The 20,413-nt window shown below is 42.6% G+C and overlaps 2 protein-coding genes across 3 annotated transcripts in view; both read left to right on the top strand.

Moving 5' to 3' along the window:
* Positions 1–20,413, top strand: part of LOC146768883 (uncharacterized) — a 263,806-nt gene that overhangs the window by 89,472 nt on the left and 153,921 nt on the right. The gene's annotated exons all lie outside the window — the stretch shown is intronic.
* On the top strand, positions 54–8,274 carry LOC148003470 (uncharacterized). The gene is made up of 5 exons (XM_087568801.1): positions 54–254; positions 971–1,127; positions 2,117–2,248; positions 2,913–3,096; positions 7,187–8,274. Exons 1-5 carry the CDS (start codon positions 125–127, stop codon positions 7,190–7,192), a joined length of 609 nt encoding a protein of 202 aa, XP_087424927.1. The 5' UTR covers positions 54–124; the 3' UTR covers positions 7,193–8,274.

Genomic DNA, 20,413 nt, shown 5'->3' with positions numbered 1-20,413 from the left:
CCTTCACTGGACAATCTATTGTATCTAAGAGATCCCTAGAATCTTCTGTGATGTCACCAGTGTTGTGGTTACACCAACTGCCTTTGGGATATTCCTTCAGTTCCCTTTGGGTTCACAAACAGGCATGTTTCGCCAGCCGCTTAGGCTATTTCAGAAGGAAAGTGTTGATCAAGGAGAGACCACACCAAGGCTGAAGGAAGATGACCTCCTCTCATCTTCCTTGGAAGGATGGAAATCATTCTGGGGAAGGCTTGGTGAGTCCTGGGCAGAGTTGGGGAACATCCTCAAGAGGTATGTTTGAGATGTGCCTTCTAAGATTAGGCCTTACAAGCAGGAGCCTTGGGATTTCTCAAAGGCAAACCAAGAGTCAGGAGTTCCTGATCGTTAATTTGAGAGAAAGCCAGAAAGTGGTAAGCCTTCAGTTTCTTTTCTGGAAGCTTTTTAATTGTGAGTGTCAATGAATGGCAGGAGGAGGCATTGTGAGATTAAAAATGTGACCATCCATGGTTGGGAGTTGAAGCATTTCATCCTCTAGATTACTGTAGGTTACATAAGTCTCTGATGGTGAGAACAAGGAAGGATGCACCCCTAGTCATGAATTGAGTTCTCAGACACTTTGGGTGGAACACACATGATTAGAGCCTGATGGTGCTAAGCAGTATGAACTTCACGATTAACTGAAACACATCTGATATGAGATAACAACATCCCAGATGTTTATGTATCAGTCACGTTATACTATTCAGGGTGAGGGGTCCTGTAATAGTGAATGTGGCACGTGTATGGCATTAGAGGTTGGGAAGAGGGACATAGCTTAAGAATCCACCTTTAAGAAAGCTTTTCTGCTCTTTAAGGGATTCACCCAGTCTTTACCATTTCCCCTTCCTCACCTCCTTTTGGGATTCAGAATGATCTTTTCTGCCCATGGGCCATCAAATATGCAAATTCACTAGGGTTTATCTATCTACAGGTTTTGGTAGGAAGGCACCATCCCAAAATGTCAGTAAGCAAGAGGAGCGTCTAAAGGAACTGGAAGAACTCAAATTTGAAATGCAGAAGTGTCAATTCGAGAGGGATGAACTTTATCAAATCCTGGACCTTTATATCTATGATGATTGGGACCACAGGTAGTCATTATGGCCAGTAACCTGTTCACTGTCTTGTGCTCTCTCTCTGCTAACCCAAGATTTCCTCTTAGCACAAGAGAGGTTTACCTCTCATCCTGGATTTTAGGAGATTTGGAAGACATTTGCTTGTGAGACAAACTAGGTCCTGTGTGTTTAGGGTCAACCTCTTTTGTACTTGACCCTGAGCTCCTTGGATTATCGTTGTTTCTGTCAACAGCTAAAAGTACCTGGTCACACTTGCTGCCTGTAAGTGAGGGAATGAAATGCCTGCACATCTTCACTCTTTTCCTCTTATTTTTTTCATTATACACTGATTCTATGGCACCTCCATGCATGTAGTTGGGATTCTGCTTGTGTTTGTATATTGATTGGTATGTAAGTATGTGAAAGTGTTTGTGTGTATTAAGCTCTCGGTCAGGGAGTCTGGGGAGTTTCATGGGATCTTAGGATATGTCTGATGGATAGTTTGCAGGTCATGATAGTGGGGATGCCCACATGGATCAACAGAGCACTTTGCACCCTGTATTTACTTAGGTGGTAGATAGGACCCTCCTGAGGGAAGGAGGGGTTACAAATCCTCTACACTGTCAAAGTAGTTATTCCCTCTGGGAATTCATGGAACAATAGGAAACAAGGTTTGAGAATCCCTGTTTTCAAAACAAAAGAAATATCATCACAACTATCTGTTAGACCCAAGCCACTGCAGTACAGATGGTCTTGGGGGAACCATATCTCCACAGTCTTAGGAAATGTCCATATTTCAAAATAACTCTTTGCTGATTTGCGTAGAAATATTTCCTTGAAAGAATTGTTGTTGGAGTCTCACTGTTGTGTTTTTGCTCTGGTCTTTGTGTTTGCCACATTCTTCTCTCTCCCCACATTTCTTAAATTTCAATTTTTTATTGGGTTTTTTTAATTTACAATTCACTTAATTCTGAAATCCTGAGTTCAGATGGTTATTTTTTTCCTTGGGCCATGCCCCACAACAGGCTGGATGTCGAATTGCCAATACTTCAATCCGAACATGAGATGAGAATGATGGCTATGCAAATGATGACCAGTTCAATAAGTGAGGCCATGGAGAGGTACAAGGAGCTCATACAAGTGAACAGTTCCTACCGGTGAGTCGCTGACAGAGATGAGAACCCAGCACTAGGCAGGGAATGCTCCTGTCCTGTATGACATTGACCAAAGTCAGGGCTCTGGTTCTGTAGTGTCTGACTTTTAACACGAAGCCTGCCTCCTGGCAAGGGTCTTATGTTTGTAGCTCTTGGACTCAGTTGTCCTACATGTGAAGGGTGTAAAGACCCTCCAATTGGTATTTTCCCCATTAAGGATCCTCTAGATAGAAAGTTTTGTACCGTGATGGGAATATCAATCAACTCTGAATCTCTAGGACTCTGACAGAAGATTTAAAGATCTGTGATCCATGAGAAACACATGGAAAGATTGTATAGCTATTGGGACTTCAATTACCCCTCAGAGGGGATTTACCCACTACGTGAGATGGTTTTAGCATATCATGGACATATAAGCACCCATATGGACCATTTCTTCTTCCTGGATTTATATAAACCGTCTCAGTGTCAGGATTTTCAGAAGTACTTTGATTCATGTTGAATGTGGATTCTGGATTTGACCTCCTCTAATTGGTGCTAACTTGTATAGTGTGGCTCTATTCTGGGGATGTCTGCGGATGAGGACCCTTGAAGGGATGATTGGACTTGCAAGAGTGACAGGCAAATAGAAGCTGGCTGGGTTTACCATTTTTTGTTTGTGGTTCAGCATCAGGCACTCCCAGCTCCTGCGTGAACAAGCTCAATTGAAGAACAATATACAGATTTTGCTGAATGAGAAGAGAGAACTGCTGGTGGAGCAGACTGAACTGCCAGCATCCTCTGTGGAGGCAAAGAGGCTCTGTGAAGAGGCCGGAATGAACATCTGTGTCCCCAGTGCAAAGCAACAGCAGGTAGGATTAGGCCTCAGGGTCAGGTGGTCCTCATGTCTTACCATAAACATAGACAAACTGTCTATTGGCTGATCCATGTACTGTCTTCTGTCTCATCCAAGTGTTCATTCATGTGATGGTTTACAAGGCTTTCTGTGGAGATAGCCCCTCTTCAGGAAACTGCATGTTTGGAAAGCAAATGCTCTTGCTCTTCGAGAATCTGCAGTTTATTAAGGGAGATAGGTTGATCACACAGCAGAGCACTACATGCCATTATGTGTGGAGGGTGCTATGTGGGAGCCCCTCTTTAGACTAGAACAGGGCTTTGAGAGATGAAGCAAAAGCCTGGAGCTCATTTTCTTTACAGGAATCTTGTGAGACTCCAGGAAGTAAGTAGTTTTCAAGGAGGAGAGGCTGGTGGAAATGGCAAAGAACCGGTTCTCATTGTCATTTGTGGTGGCTTTTGTTCTTCCTCCCCTCTTCTCCCTGTATATGAAGATGGTGTCTTCATGCTTCATAGATCTTGGGTAACTACAGAGCCTGAGGAGCAGCATGTCAGTCCTGTCTTATGTGAGTGCTCCTGGAGAGTTCATATGTGGGCCTTACAATCTGAAGCTGGATAGACGACCAAGGATGTGGAAAAGGTTTCTCAAAGGCTGAGGGTTGGCATGAGAGATTTGAGACTTCAAGAACAAAGTTATCCGTATATACCCCCAATTCTCACCAAGAAAGTTGCATTGCTGTGCTGACCTGCCTCTTAGGAAGCATGCGGGGAGGCCAGTTAATGACAAGCAATTTTGTCCAGTCATTATCCAACTTCGTCCTTTAAGCCTAGGTCTCTCAACAAACATGAAGCTTCCTGTTTTGTGCTGGCCAGCAGTCTTTGCATCACCGGTCCAGTTCCAGGTACAGCCCTGTCTCTTATTTGTCTCAACACATTCTTAAAACATTAACTATTTTCAAAATAAGGATTAGATTTCTTCACTTTACCTGAACAGAGGTATCCCCCGGGAAGATTCTGGATTGTCTTATTGGCTTCACCATGATCTTGCATGGAATCCTAGAGTGCATCCCTCTGCTGACATTGCTTTGCTGACTATATCATGGGCATGGCATTCTTTAAGGATAGATTCCCTCTCAATACTGTACACAGTGCTGCATTTCAGAAAAGTCAGGGTATGTTATTTCTTTAGCCTCCTTCTGACTGACATTGAGGTTGTTTTAATATCACATGAACTCTAATGTGATGAAAAGTTCCTGGTAAATGACCATGAGACACTGTCTTCTCTGATGCTTCCAAAGTCTTCTATGAAGGAAACAGGGTAGTTTTAGTGAGGGGTCTATGATGAGTCAGCATAGCGCTTGATGGTATCTTTTCCTAGAAATTTCTCTCTTGGGAATTTGATGTTGTGTTGTTTAGGCTATCTGTGCAGAACATGTCACTTACTTGTAGGACCAGCAAGTATCTGCATAGAAAGGTTTCCTGAAGTGGAAATGAGTACAGGCCAGGGCAGCACAGCCTGCTTGAGTCTAAGAGACTTGTACACAGCATAGCTCCCACTAAATCCTCACTCAACAGGAAATGTGCTGCACAAGATCAAAGTTTTCATTTGTGCGTGCAAGTGAGTATCTGTGTTTTTCTGTGTGTTTATGTGTGTTTGTGTTTGCAGTAGTGAATGTGTTTCCCTCTATTTCCAAGTTTCATGAGAAAAGTACTCATTACGAAAGAGTTCACTTTACATCCATGAAACATGAAATACAGCTGCCCAGTCATTTGGCATCTCCATCCAGCTCTGTACAGCAAAAGGACACTTAAGGTATTAATTTATTCTGTTTTCAAAAATACCGTAACAGAATTATCTCGTGAAGACTGGGGGAGGAGTGGGAAATATGTTCAAGTGAGTCGTTTTTCACAGTGGTAACAAATGGTACAGGCCTAGAGCTTGCAGGTCCCTTTTAGTTATGGTGTAGAAGCAGGAAAATAAAGTCCTGTAGAAGTGCAACCCCCCAAAAAGAGGACACAAAAACACCTGTAAAGTTAGATTTTCAAGTGATTAGGGGCAAAACTACTGATCTGCATTGAAATCCTTTGGAGCACATCAAAGGAAAGGAGTACAGGGCGGTAAGTGCTAGGCTTCTCTATAAAATCCATGAGTTTATGCGGCTTCTCTATTCTTTGTGAATTGTGAAAGCCCACTGGAAGGTTGTGTCACTCACTGTGTCTTCTCCAAGGTTGCTTTCCACATTGCCTGCTACCATTTCTTTCCAGCTACCTATGCACACTACAACTTCCCCTGGGAGTTTGGCTTGGATTATATTCACTGAGAGTTTGAGTTGCTTGGAATTGTATTGTCATCCAGCAAAAGTCCCATAGCTATGCTGTGGTGCAAGAACAGTGCAGTGTCAGGAGCCCCTTTAGGTGCACAGATAATCTAAAGCTCTCCCCTATGTTATCTGTGTAGCATTCTGCAAGTGCTGTCAATCAACATCATTTTCTCTCAGTTAATTTCAGCCTCAATGGAGTTAGGAGAAATGATGAATTTCAGATGGGTCTGGGAGTGTAAGAACAGGTAGCCCTATGAGAAGCCATGTTCAGAAAGTGGAACAGAACGTTTAGTTAACCCAGTGATTCCACAACAAGGAGTAGGTGTTGCCATTGCAACTAGGGAGCATCAGTGTTGTAGTGGTCCCAGAGTAGCCCTGAAGGAGAATCTATCCAGAGGTCCATCAGCCAAGGAGTAAAAGTGTACCATAGGGTGGAGCCCTTCCATAGATTCTGATTCAGTCTGAGAAAATCCATGCAAGCTTTTACGCACTTACTCAAAATATCTGTGGCACAATCACATTACGGGGAGAAAAATTGTTGATTTGGATCCTGGTTATGGAGATTTCCTATGATTCTAGCTTTGGGCATGAAGTCACTCAGGCTATGGTAAAGACAGCTCAGATTAGAAGAAGCTGCACACTTTGGGGAAAGTCTGAAACAGTGAACAAGAACAAGAGTCTAGTCTACCACCAACATATGATCCTTTGCTGGGGAACAAGACTGCTCTACACAGCCCTGGGAACTTGCAAAGCAAGATTGGTAATAGGGAAAGAACCCTGAGTCTATGTCAGTTTATGAGAGGACAGCACAACACTGACTGAGCTATCTATAGGCTCTATTCACTATGTACATATCCCACTCAACATTTGTTTTTATGCCTCCAGCGTATACTGGGGAGTCTTTACATTAAGCATTAATGTTCAGGTAGGAACACAGGCTGGAAGAAACCATTTGTATATCCTTTCCCTATATAAGTACCTGTTTTGGGTGAATGACCACCTACATGGATTTCAGCCTCAGGCAGCTAAAGAGCTACTCAGAGTATTGTTCTGGTACAGTTCATATGAATTTTGCCCATGAAACAATATATATGATCCTCTGGATTTCTTGCTATGTTCTACTCCTTTCTTCCTGTGATCTCTCTGGAAAGATCTGAGGACATTTTCTCTTCTGTCCTCTCACTAACTGCCTTGCACTAGCCATAGACTTACAGGGGTGCTGTTCTGTTTCTACATCACAATCACCTTTAATGTCCGTGTGTGCACTGGGAAGATTTGCATGGAGCACATTCTCAGTGATTACAGGATCTATGCAATTCCCATGGATTTGATGTGAGATGTCTTCTCTGTGCATTTGCAGGTACAGTGCTTAAAATGGAACCTAGGCAGGTTCCTTCACTGCAAACATAATCAGAACTTTTACCTCAATTCTAGTTATGTTCTCCAGAAGGAATCCACATGGTATTCTAGGTTGCTCATCCCTCTTTTGAACTCAGATTCAGACATAGCTACAATGTTATTACTCAACATAATATATCTGGACCAGTGGAAAAATACGCTCATTTTTTCTCTAAATTCCAATACAGTGTATGGTCCACAGTTCAAATTCTAGCAGTTTTAAAAGCTGAGATATATATCCAAGCCCAGGTACTCTATGACACCTGGGGATGCAGGGACTGACCTCAGCTGACAGGTCATGCTGGATTGTCCAACTGAATAGAGCTGATGTAAGAGGGAGAGCTGAATTGACAACCCCTCACTAAACCTTTTTCCCTTGCTCTGCTAGGTCTGAAATTCTCCAGGAGAAACTCGAACAAGACACAGACCAGAGCAAGATCTCCCATGGAGAGAAGTGCTACAGGAGGAGAACTAAGTGTGCACAGCAAATACACCACTATTGCGTCTCATCTGTAATGTCCATAGCAATTGTGGACTGCATTTTCCTCCTTTAGTTTGATTTCTTTGGATTGAATAGGCCGTACTTTCACCTCCCCTCCCTCCAGCAAGTGTACACTTTTGGAGGGACTCAGATAAGTGTGGATGCACATCAATCAAGAGCTGCTGGTCATCCAGAAAGACTGTGGATGTGTAAATTTGTACTTGTCCTGATGGGTCATGCAGAAGATTTTCATGGAGATCAGTTCACAACATTGGAAAGACTTTGAGACAAAGTCTGTAATATCATTTCTACTCAGTATTGGATGGCTTTGTCCTTAATACCCCCACTCCAACAAAACAGACCTACTTCCACTCCTCTTGGAAAGATTATTACCATCAGTAACTGCTTGTCTACTGTGTCTCCAAGGAAAGACACAGGCTATAAATCTATTCTGCAAAAGGAGCAGCAAAAAATGCTTAGCGCAGCTCCTCTATTTAAGTGTGGCTGAGTTTTGATTATTTTGGTTATTTGGTTTTCCTCCTATTCATTTGAAGTTTTGTTATTTATGTGTTGTTGTTTTGTTCATTTGGTTTTCTATTTTGATTATGATATAGACTGTATATATTGACTACCTGCATCTGGTTACTATCAAGTAAATTGGATGTATCCTGGTGAAAAAAAGAGTAATCTCAAACTCTTCACTCTTAAGAACCTTCTTTATTGATCACTAGTGTCAACATCTGAAGTCCCACAGCTATCAGGGAGGGATGGATCTCTGTATTCTCATGGGGACTGGGCATCAAAATCACTTCCCAGTCAGACTGAGATTCAAAGGCAATTATACAGTCACTGTTCACTGTGTTCCAAACTCTGTGAATTTCAACTTCATATTGCATATATTACCCACTGTGTATGCTTGCTGTCAAATATATAGTTACCTCTAAATTATACTCTGTCGATGAGAGTGTTGAACAAATTAATGGGATAAACATTAATTTCTCTGTAATATCTCCCAGGACATATAAACGTGGCATAAGGGACTTTAAAGCAATCGGGAAGCCTGCACCCAAATTCCCGGGCAGAAAATGATGAACACCCAGGAATGCAGATAATCCTGATGCCACAGAACAGAAAGCCACTTCTGCCCAGCTCTTCCCACATCTCTGGCCCAATATTAATCTGCATGATGCCTCTGGAAACAGGAATAGAGGAGCAGTCAGTGGCAGGAACCTGCTTGGTTCAGCCTGGGCCCAGAACCTACCTGGGCCCTGAGCATATTTGAAGAAAACCAGAGGCATACAATTCTGTTTCCTGATTGTGGCTTTTTTTATTTGAAGCTCTAAACACCATTTTGTTGTTGTTGAATTTTAATTGGATATTTTTCATTTTGAATTCAAATGTTATTCCTTCCTTGTTTTCCAGAAATAAGTCTGAATACCATCGCCCTCCCCCTCTTCTATAAGGTGTTCCCTTCACCATCCATCCACTTTCCCAGCCTAGGCAGGACCAAGGGCTGCTCATTCCATTTGTGCCCAAGAAGACCATCCTCTGATACACATGCAGATGGAGCCATGGCACAGTCCCTGTATAGTGATTGGGTAGTGGTTTAGTCTCTGGGATCTCTGCTTGGCAGGCATGGTTGTCCTTATGGGGTTGCAAGTCCCTTCAGCTCTTTCAATCTTTCTGTAATTCCTCCAACTGAGGTCCAGTTTTCAGTTCAATGGTTTGTTGCTAGCATTCGCCACTGTATTTGACATGCTCTGGCTGTGCCTCTCAGGAGACATCTATATCTAGTTCCTATCAGCCTACACCTCTTAGCTTCATCCACGTTATCTAGTTTGAAGGCTGTATATGTATAGGTCACATGTGGGGTAGACTCTGAATGGCCATTCCTCCAGGCTCTGCGGTAAACTTTGCTTCCCCATCCCTTCAATAGTGATTCTTCTTCTCCTTTAAAGGAAGGAGTGAAGCATCAACACTTTGGTCATCCTTCCTGAATTTCATTTGGTCTGTGAATCTTGGGGAATTCAAGCATTTGGGGTAATATCCACTTGTCAATGAGTGCATACCATGTGTGTGTTTTATATTGTGTTAACTCACTCAGGGTGATATTTTCTAGTTCATTCTATTTGCCTATGAATTTCATGAAGTCATTGTTTTTGATATCACTGTAGTACTCCATTGTGTAGATGTACCACACTTTCTGTTTCCATTCCTCTGTTGAAGGGCATCTGGGATCTTTTCATTTTCTGACTATTATAAATAAGGCTGCTATGAACATACTGGAGCATGTGCCTTGTTGTATGTTGGAGCATCTTTTGGGTATATGTGCAAGAGAGGTACAGCTGGGTCCTCAGCTAGTGCAATGTCTAATTTTCTGAGGAACCTCCAGACTGATATCCAGAATGGTTGTACCAGTCTGCAATCTCACCAACAATGGAGGAGTGTTCCTCTTTCTCACATCTACACAAGCATCTTCTGTCAACTGAGTGTTTGATCTTAGGCCTTCAGACTGGTGTGAGGTGAAATCTCAGGGTTGTTTTGATTTGCATTTCCCTTATAACTAAAGATGTTGAACATTTCTTTTGGTGCTTCTCAGCCATTCCCTATTCCTCAGCTATGAATTCTTGTTCAGCTCTGAACCTCAATTTTTAATAGGTTTATTAGTCTCCCTGCAGTCCAACTTCATGAGTTCTTTGTATATTTTGGATATTAGCCCTTTATCAGTTGTAGGATTAGTAAAGGTCTTTTCCCAATCTGTTGATTGGTGTTTTGTCCTAACCACAGTGTCCTTTGCCTTACAGAAGCTTTGCAGTTTTATGAGATCCCATTTGTCTACTCTTGATCTTAGAGCAGAAGCCATTCATATTTGTTAAGGAAATTTTTTCCAGTGTCCTCGTGTTCAAGATTCTTCCCCACTTTTGCTTCTCTTCGTTTGAGTGTATCTGGTTTGATGTAGAGGTCCTTGATCCACTTGGACTTAAGCTTTGTCCAGGGCAATAAGAAGGGGATGATTTGTCCTCTTCCATATGCTGACCTCCAGTTGAACCAGCACCATTTGCTGAAAAAGTATATTTTTTCCACTGGATTGTTTTGTCTCCTTTGTCAAAAATCAAGTGCCCATAGATAGGTGTGTGGGTTCATTTCTGGGTCTGCAGTTCTATTCCACTGGTCTATCTGTCTGTCTCTGTACCAATACCATACAGTTTTTATCACTAATGCTCTGTAATACTGCTTGAGTTCAGGGATGGTGATTCCCAGGGAAGTCCTTTATTGTTGGGGATAGTTTTAGCGATCCTGGGTTCTTTTGTTATTCCAAGTGAATTTGCAAATTGTTCTGTCTAACCCTATGAAGAATTGGATTGGAATTTTGATGGGGATTGCATTGAATCTGTAGGTCACTTTGGGTAAAATGGCCATTTTTACTATCTTCATCCTGCCAAGCCATGAGCATAGAAGACCTTTCCATTTTCTGAGACCTTCTTCAATTTCATTCTTCAGATCATGAAGTTCTTGTCACACAGATCTTTCACTTGTTCGATAAAAGTCACAATGAGGTATTTTTATATTATTTGGGACTGTTATGAAAGGTGTCATTTCCCTAATTTCTTTCGCAGCTTCTTTATGTTTTGTGTAGAGGAAGGCTACTTCTTTGCTTGAGTTAATTTTACACCCAGGCACTTGCTGAAGTTGTTTATCAGGCTTAGGAGTTCTCTGGTGTAACTTTTGGGGTGAATCAAGTGTACTCTTCTGTCGTCTGCAATAGTGATATTTTGACTTCCTCCTTTCCAATCTGTATCCCTTTGATCTCCTCTTTTTGTCTGATTGCTCTGGCTAATGCTGGGGACAACATACAATGACTGGGACTGCAGGCAGTAGGCCGGTATGGAAACATCTCAGAAGCCTGCAGCCGCTCCTTGTAAAGCAGGGTGGCTTCTGGAAACCTGAGAAGCAGGAGACACATCTCTCCATGAACCCACCATCTGAAATAAGAGGCTGCCTGCAGCAGTTCGGGATGGAGACATCTCAGTAGCCCGCAGTAGCTCTTTTTAAAAACTGGTTGTTTCCATTTCTCCAAACCTTAGCCCTGGACAACGGCTGTATAGATTTCATTTGTGTGTGACTGCCTATCAGGTGGCCTTGGTGTGTACAATTATTCTATTATGTCTGACTTTCCTACGTCTTTCTGGTGAATTCTGTGAAACTAGATGTTCCTTGAGGTTATGATTCTTAGACAATTGGAAATTGATGAATAGGGGCACAGCACAGCATAGCCCTAACGGCCCAGGTGCATATTGTGTATTCTTATCTTGGAAAAAAATGTAATAACTGCACAATTGAAGTTCCAGATTAAGGTTTGACTTGCAAAGACGGCTTGAAGAAAATAAGAGAAAATGAATTAGAGTCAACAATCGGGCACTAGGAAAGGAAAAAGTTATTGAAGTTGGGAAATAAGTCTTATATAACATTACAGACTAGTTAAGGAAGTATAGAATATATAAAATTATATACTAGTAAACTAAGTCAAACTACTGGAACTCTTATGAGAGTCATTGTGTGCAAGGAACAGAAAGCTAGTGGAATTACTGTGCTATGGGTTACCTTGATTCTTTCTGGCCACTGCCTGGCAGTTTTGCCTATGTCATTTATCATTAGAGAGTCTCAGGAAAATGCAATTAGCTGACCTCGTAGCTTTGGACTCTGAAGTATAAAAGTAAAGAATTAAAGTTTAAATAATGATAAGTTTACAATTATTATTATATTGGCCACAGGCCTGGGTATAGGGGAAGCCTGAAACTTTGGGGAACAGTTGTAGTTCTAAGTTCTTGGTGAGATGTAGTCATTCTTTGCATCTGATTTGGCAATGATTAAAAAAATGTCATTTTTCTACCCACTTTTGCATCATGAATAAAGGACTGGGGCAAGAGAAAGGCTACAGAACATGTGAAGAGTAAATGAGAGAGAGCATGAGGGAGTGAATGAGAGAGTAAATGACAGAGCAAATGTAAGAACAAATGTGAGAGCAAATGAGAGAGCATGAGAAGAGCTTGTGAAGAGTGAGTGGAGAGAGAATGTGGAGAGTGAATGAGGGAGCTAATGAGAGAGCGAGTCTGAGAACAAATGTGAGAGCCAGGGAGAGAGCATGAGGAGAGCATGTGAGAATGAGTGAGGAGAGAATGTGAGGTGTGTGTGAAGACTGTGTGTGTGCTGACAGGAGAGTGCATGTGGTGTGTGTGAGATATGTATGAGGTGTGTATGAAGATTGTGTGTGTGCGTGACAGGAGAGTGCATGTGGTGTGTGTGAGATATGTATGAGCTGTGTATGAAGATTGTGTGTGTGAGTAAAAGGGTAATGAACAGACGTGTGCATGATTGTGGGAGTTTGAAAAGAGAAAACTGCAATAAAAAAGGCAGAGTGCACAAAAGAATGCAGTGTGTGTGCAGCAGCAAACTGTGAGAGAGAGAGAAAGAAAGAGAGAGAGAGACAGACAGACAGAGAAAGAGACAGAGAGAATGAATTAAGCCTTGAAATTGCCTATCAGTTTGTACCCAAGAGGAGTCTGTGGATATGTATTGTGCACCTTCCAGATATTCCTGCTTCCAGGTGAGAACTCTGATCCTGTGAGAGGCCAGGAAAGTCTGAAAGAATGGCTGCAACCCTGAGGCCAGAGGATAAAAGTTTTCGGCCTAGAACTCCTAATTTATCTTTTCACCTGAAGCCTTAATGTTAAAATTTTCTTACTGGGATACAACTGTGGTCCTGGTGAGCGTCTTGTCTCTTGGATGCTCAATCAGTTCTTCGTTGTCACAGACTGTTTGAGCTTACTCCAGTCACTGGGACTTATTCACACCTTCAAGTTTCCTGAAATTTTCAGATTTCTAACATTTGTGGCAAACTGAGTGACAAAAGCAATGAATGTTGAGCACTTCCTTGGGGTCCAGTGCATATAGAGCTATGGGTGTATGGATATGGTAAGTCCGTAGGAGTTACTCTAAGAAAGTAGGACTGTGCTCTTAGGAACCCTGCGTGACCTCACTTCACTTTGCCAGCTTTGTGGGCTTCTACATTGCAGATCTGAGAAGAACTGAAAACTAATGGAATAGATATATAGCCTCCTATTACCTTTGTTATTGTTAGGATATTAGTAGGAAAGGTTTGATTTAATATACTCTCAAGAATATTAACAAACCATTGCCTCTTGTGTACCATCTGGATAAAGTACCAAGTTCACAGACAGTTATTCACCAACTTTCCAAAGCCAGCAAACTGGAGCACGAAGAAAGCCAAGTCCAAGGCATTCAAAACCAGCATCCTCACCAATGCCCCCAGGAAAGGCTTTGGTAAAAGTAGGGAGATACTGAGACAGTTGGCCCTCATACACTCAGAGAAGACTGTGCCAGGAGAATTGGGGAAGGATTGTGGGAGAGTAATTAGGTATCAGTAGTCAGTGAGCAGAACGTAAAGTGAAAAAGAAAAAATATATAAATGGAAATAAAATAAAAGTCTATAACAAAATGGAACACAATGTATTGCTGAACTAACTCTACTCTGTTTACACTTGCACATGCTTTATATCTAGAGAGACTAGATGTGATAAAGTAGGATGCCCTTGTCGTTTACATATACTATGTACACAGCAAAGATAAATGAAGTGGATAACATGCAGATCACAGATCCATTGTTCCCTCACATCTATGTGACTCTGCTTCCCTTTATCAGGACTGTGGAGGCCTCCTCTCATCCAGGTCTCAGGGCTCAAGCAAAATGCAGTCCCCTATGATCTCTGACCAAGTGCTCTTGTGTTCACAACAGAACTCTGCCTCAGGCTGCAGAGGCACTGAAGTGCCAGCCTTCACCTTCAAGGTGCAACCACTCTTTCAGTCTTTCCAGGCTCTCTGTTACTCAACTGAAGGTTTCAGCAGTGGCCTTTCATCTCAATAACAGAACCTTACCTGATCCAAAACATTGGGAAGCCATCCTACACTCCTCATTGTTTGGTTACCTGAGACCAAACAACATAGCTCTCTTCTTTCTGCCTGTTTTCCTGATTTGAAAGTAAATATTGTGCTCATCTGTGGTCTTGGTGGTAAGAATAAAATCCTTAACATGAATAAGAGGACCATGCAGAGCATGGCTTTACATCCTACTTGCAAATTGAATACGTAGAGGGAATTACCAAAGAAAACAATAAGAATCCTAACAACAATTACAGAAATAATGAAATGAAATAAAACATAAACAAAAGCAAAAACAACAATAGTTTGTGGGTGTTGGAATTTAAGGCTTGTATTAATTTTGACGAGCTTTGTAGGCATTTCCAATAAAAAGCAAGCAAACAAACAAACAGCCTTATTAAAAGTGCTGCAAGTGCAGGAGAGAAAGCTGGGAGATATCCTGTGCTGCTGGCCCCATGCTGTGATTCTGCAGCAACAACTTCCTTGGAAATAGGAACCTGTATGCAGTGAGATCCCTTGCTGGACCTGTCATCTCAAAAAGAGGGGATTCCCTAATCCAAAACCTTGGAATCCAGTTTACTTCAGGCCAGGAATAAAGTCAACCATCATTAGGGAAAGAGCAAGGGGAAAATTACATAGGAAAAAATATGTGCCTTAATCAGAAAAGATCCTCAGCTTCTAAGGCCTCCACAATCTCCACCCCTCTCTTCTGAGCTTTGCATATTGATGTTGTATAACTCCAGATGGTAGGAAAAGGCAGAGTTCTTCCCAGAAAAGTCATACATGATTTTCACCCTGACATATGTGAGGTCAGGTGGCATCGTTTCACAGAGTCAGCACACCCGGGATAAGGACACAGAAGACACAGATGACAATGCCAAATGGACTCCCTCCTGAACTTATGGACCCATTAAAATTGAGGTTTAGCCTAACCTTAGGCCATTCCACTCCCTGCCCATCCACCTGAGTTCTATGTTTGCTCTGAGTAAAAGATCAGAGTGTAGCCCCAAATATCCTAATGATTTGATGGAGATTCAGCAAGAACTGAAAGAGTATACCCCAAAAACGGGGAGCCGTGTCTCTTGCTCCGATCGCGGGGTGGGGTGCCCCCAGGAATCACGAGTAGCCATTCTTGATGTAACAGCAAGAGGTAGCTTTATTAACGAGATCCCGTGTCTTAGCGAGATCCTAGGTCGACACGTATCTCACACAGGAGACAGAGGAATCGACCCCGAGCTTCCAAACTCGGTGGTTTATATAGGAGCATTCACGCGGTGACACATGATTGGTCAATTCAAATGGTGCACAGTTACTTTTGGGCGCAAAATTACATCAGCAAGGAGTACGTGCTCTCTAGCAGCTTGGCAGGCAGGTAGGGTGGCTCATCTCACTCAGGGGGGTGAAGGAAGGGGAGGGGGTGGCTACAGATGGTCAATGTCCTTGGGGCTGATAGCTGGTTTGGCAAGTCCTATCTCTGGCTCTCCCTCAGGCACGTCCGGCCCTGCACATCCGGACTCTGACAATGAGTAACCTTTTTAAAAACTCTAGTTCTACAGAACTATATTGGAGAAGGGATGGCAATGTGGTTACAATGTGGTATCTAGGTTTGAAAGACCCCCAGAGCAGGGAGACCCTCACTCAAGTCTCGGGATGATGCGACCCCCCAAGAACTCACATGAAACCGTCCTTGCTGTAATAAACATGAGGTTTATTGATAGGAACCAGTGCACTGGGGTCGAGACTTGTATCCCACGCAGGGGCAGTGGAGTTCGACGCCCAGTAACTAACACAGGGGGAATTTAAAGGAAGAAACCTCAACCCCAGCGGGTAGGGAGGGCGTCATTGGAAAATGTCGAGAATACCAGTGAAAAACCACAAGGATAAGCTTCCTGCTTCTCAAGATTATTCTCTGAGATTTTAATCTAACTTTATGGTCACCTAGTACATGTAGAGGGCAGGGTTTGGAATTTGAGGTAATTAGGGCTTTTTTAAACTTCTGACTTCTTAGCTGCATTTTTTTTATTCTTTCAGGTTCTGACCAGGAACCTCGTCCTTAGCCAATGGGGACTTTAAAGCCGGCCCTCCTGCTTGTTCCAGTGCAGGCTAAGACTTGAGGGTCAGGCCAGCTCCTGAGCCCCACACACGGCTGCCTGCATACCCTTGTGACTGCATTAGAGCCAGAGTGCTCTCCACCCTGTCCTCTTCTCTCCTCTTTGTCACAGCCATGGTCCCCAAGAGCACTTGTCAAACACCTTTATACATCTATGTCAATCTCAAAGTCAGATTCCCAGAGAATCAATCCCCATAGCTGACCATAAATGAGTATTCTTTGTGTGTGTGTATATATATATATATAATGTTGTAGAACACAGAATAGGGATTCTTGGTGAAAGCTTCGTGGACATGTGTCTTTGCACTGGGATCTTTCCACATGACTTAGATATCCTTGCCATGAGGTCATTACCAGTCACCTTGCCATTTCAGTTTCGTTTTTCTTTTGGATGCTATCGCTGTTTGATGTAAGATCCAAGGCTGAACTTCCATACTGGGCTATGGTTTCAGACTTGCTTTACAGCCATATGGCCCTCGGGTTGTTTCCTTTTGATCCTAGAGGTTGATTAATCTTTCCAGCAAGGCTTCCAGTACTTGATAGGTACATGCTGTCAGAGCAGAGTTATACAGAATTCATATGCTGGCCTTCCTCTGATGGTGCTTACCTTTGCCAAGTCCTCAAACAGGGCAGCGCTTGGAAAAAAAAAAACCCTGCAGGCAAAGAAATCATATATGTGGGTCTACCCCTGGCTCCTTGAGAAATGAAAGAGGAATATGGTCTTGGCTTACTGGAAGTCTTATCCCAAGTCTAGGGAAGGGGACTCCAGAGAGCACTAAGCCTTCTCCTCATCCATCATAGTCTGTATAGCCTGTGGCTTTCATTTGGTCGGTGTGGTGACCTTATAATGAACTAGGTATTTCTGCCATGTTATGTCTCTATACCTAGACATGACCTCAGGTGTACAGTCACATTGAAAATATAAAAAGCCTTGCATCTGAATTGTGAAATTCAATGTGTGTTATATTTAAAATACCACAATAATTGAGTGGTCATTGCTACAGTAAATATTATTAGGGGGTTTCTACCCCACCATAGATCATTTAGTTCCCAAATAAAAGACACAAAACTTTTAGATTTATAATAAGCCTTAAAGGACTAGAGCTGGGCAGACATCAACCTTCTGTGCTATTTTTTCTGCTTCCCTGTCAATAACCCCGAGGTATTGCTTGCCATGCTCTGCCTGGGCCACTCCTGTTCTGACAGGCTGGCCCTCATGGTAATACACTCACGATCCACCTACCCTATGGGGTGCTGTCTGCTTCTCCTCCATGTCTTTTCCCTCTCCTTGTGGACACTGCCTGAGCCCCCAGGCCCAGGGAAACTTTCTCTGTCCCCTCTCTTCTGCCCAGCCCTTGTTGTAAGGATTTTTATTAACCAATCAGGGATAACTTAGGAGGCAAAAAAAAAAAAAAAGAAAAGAAAAGAAAATCTGGCATACATGAGGATCTCCTTGTCTTGGAGCAACCAGACCTTAAGGTACAGAATTTAGCATTTGAATATACAGCAGCAGTAGACACATTATAGGCCGATCTACTTTGTAGTTGGACTCAAAGCTTGGCTCTCACACCCATTGGATGTTCAACTGTGGAGAAGTTATTTTACCTTTGTGTGACTCAATTCCCTTATCTGCACAGTGAGGATGATAAGGAGTGTTTAATTCACAGAGTTGTCTTTGGGACTGATGAGTCAATATATCTAGTATTTAAACATGAAACACCATCTACTTTGCATAATTAATAAAAGTCTGTGGAAAGGGCAAAATAATAAAGCCAGAAGAACATTTGATTTGGAAATGGGGCCATTCAACTACCTCTAATAACAAACTGAGAATCAGGGAATGGTGGAAGACTAAGGCCAGAGAATTGGGAAATCAAGGCCACCCTGGGCTGCGTAATAAGATCCTATCTCAAAATATCAAGTCAAGTCAAGTTTGTAGTAATAATAAATCATGAAATAGCCATTGTAAAGAATTTACAAAAAGCAAAGCAGTGGAGCAGAGTGGACACTGTGTGTCAAATCCCTCTGCTGCCCATCTCTGGGACCAAGTATGTATCGGATCAGTGACAGGAATGGGGTGCTGAGAGCCTGGAGCAAAGGGATGCTGGCTGCATGGCCACATTTGAACAGCACTAAAGCAGGACTAAATGCTAAGAAAAAAAGCCATATGCAAAACATGTAAATTTTAATGTCCTCCAGAAAGGCAAAACCACAATAATTTTACTGTTTGTCAAGCTGCTTGTGTCACCAAACTTCTAACATTGGTAAGGATGTGAAAATCTCTTGTGATGCAAACCAGCTGCCAATAAGAAGAGCAAACACTGTCCTGACCAAGGTGACCTGGATGCTGTCAAACAGGCCGAGGCAGCCTGGACAGCCATCAGAGTATGTTTAACACACAGATATCTGTCATTTCAAAAGGGGGAAAATGAAGCCTGACTTTTCCCCCCACTTTTTGCAAAACCAAGAATACTCCAGCATTGAGTCTTACAAATAAAAATATGCCAAGAAACTTCATAGAATATACATTTCTCTTTTGTGTGCTACTGAGTGTGTTTTGTATGTGTTTTGTGTGTATGTGTGTGTGTGTATGTGTGTGTGCTTGTGTGTGTGTCTGTGTGTCTATGTGTGTATGTGTGTGAGTGTGTGCTTGTATGTGTGAGTGTGTGTGTATGCATGTGAGTGTGTGTGTTTTGTGTGTCTGTGTGTGTGACTGTGTGTATGAGTGTGTGTGTGTCTGTGTCTGTGTCTGTGTGCAATAATGCTTCAATTATCTGCTATGGTGAATACTGTCCCCAACTCAATTATGAAGGTTAGTATTATGCTGTGAGTAGTATGTGGAGAGTGGTCACAAATAATAATTAGGTGTGCTCTTCTGATAAGTTGTCTGAGACTTCCAAATGCTGCATGCTGTGAGTGGGCCTCACATCTCAGCACACTAACTCTATAAGTACAATTCCCATGTGGTTTTCTTAAACAATTTTCTATGCAAACCTTTAATAATTTTTTCTCCTATTCATTTTTTGTGGGGGGCAAGGGTCTTTGTTTGGTTTTTGTTTTTTTTGGGTTCTTTTATTTGTTTGTTTTTTGCTTATTTTAGGTCCACAGGATTTTCTGTAGCCTTTGAGGAAGTCCTATACTTAGGACACTGGATCTGTACAGTTTAGGGAATTAACCAGTTTACTAAGCACATTTTTTGTTTGTTTGGTTTCTGTTTTTCTTTTGAGATCTCACTGTGGGAACAGAGGAAGCCCTGAGGAAGTGCAGCCCTGAGTGGATGTGTGCTGTAAACATGATATGACCATGCCAAGGACCCAAAGCCATTTATCCATGGGGAAAAGGCATAGGCCCCCATGCCCCTTGAGGCTCAGAGACATGACAAAGCCTTCTCAGGATGGTGTTGATAGTGTGTGCAGAAAAAGTATACTCTACCTTTCTCCCTGGCCCCATCTGGACATTTAAAGCCTGAAGACTGCTCCCTGCAGAGACTGCTCCTACTGAGATTAGCTAAATCTGCCCCTTGTCAGTTACATATGCATAGTCCTCCCCTCCTTGTTTATCTGCATGTAATGCCCACCTCCTTGCTGCCCTGTGCAACAGCCCTGCTTCCTGGCCAACTCTATATAATAAACATGCTGAGCTTCTGGGATGCTGCATTTTCTCCAGCCCACGGACCCAGCCTTCCCCATGTATGTGTGTCCAATGTCATTCTTCATTTCCTCCTCACCCCTGGTCAGACCCAAGTCCCTGGAGCCACACAAAGGACTTGGCAATCTCAGTCTGCTCCACTTCGAAGGAAGTGCTTTCTACACTGAAATCTAAAGCACACAGTGGGTTTAGCTCCCTCTCAAGTGTCTTTGGTGAGGGTTGGGGTGGGTGTGAGACCAGTTGCATTATGACTATTGCAGAAGAGTAAAGGATTCACAGTTTTCTTTTGGTGAAGCTGAGCTCCCCAAGAGGCTATCATTGCCAACATTTTCCCAAGTCACTTCTAGGAGGTCAACTGACTCCTAGGTGAGTCTTTGGTTACACTGCTTCAGTTTTCTGTGGCTACACTGTCCAAATGG

Source organism: Rattus norvegicus, chromosome 9, assembly GCF_021556685.1.
Source record: "Rattus norvegicus strain SHRSP/BbbUtx chromosome 9, alternate assembly SHRSP_T2T, whole genome shotgun sequence".
Taxonomy (NCBI): Eukaryota; Metazoa; Chordata; class Mammalia; order Rodentia; family Muridae; genus Rattus; species Rattus norvegicus.
Note: the sequence above shows the minus strand (reverse complement) of the source record. Positions and strands in the feature narration are given on the sequence as shown.

Coding starts and splice junctions, on each gene's coding strand:
- LOC148003470 (XM_087568801.1), top strand. CDS start 125: ATGTTTCGCCAGCCGCTTAGGCTATTTCAGAAGGAAAGTGTTGATCAA. Junction 1,128..2,116: donor TATGATGATTGGGACCACAG/GTAGTCATTATG, acceptor GCCCCACAACAG/GCTGGATGTCGAATTGCCAA. Junction 2,249..2,912: donor CAAGTGAACAGTTCCTACCG/GTGAGTCGCTGA, acceptor TTTGTGGTTCAG/CATCAGGCACTCCCAGCTCC.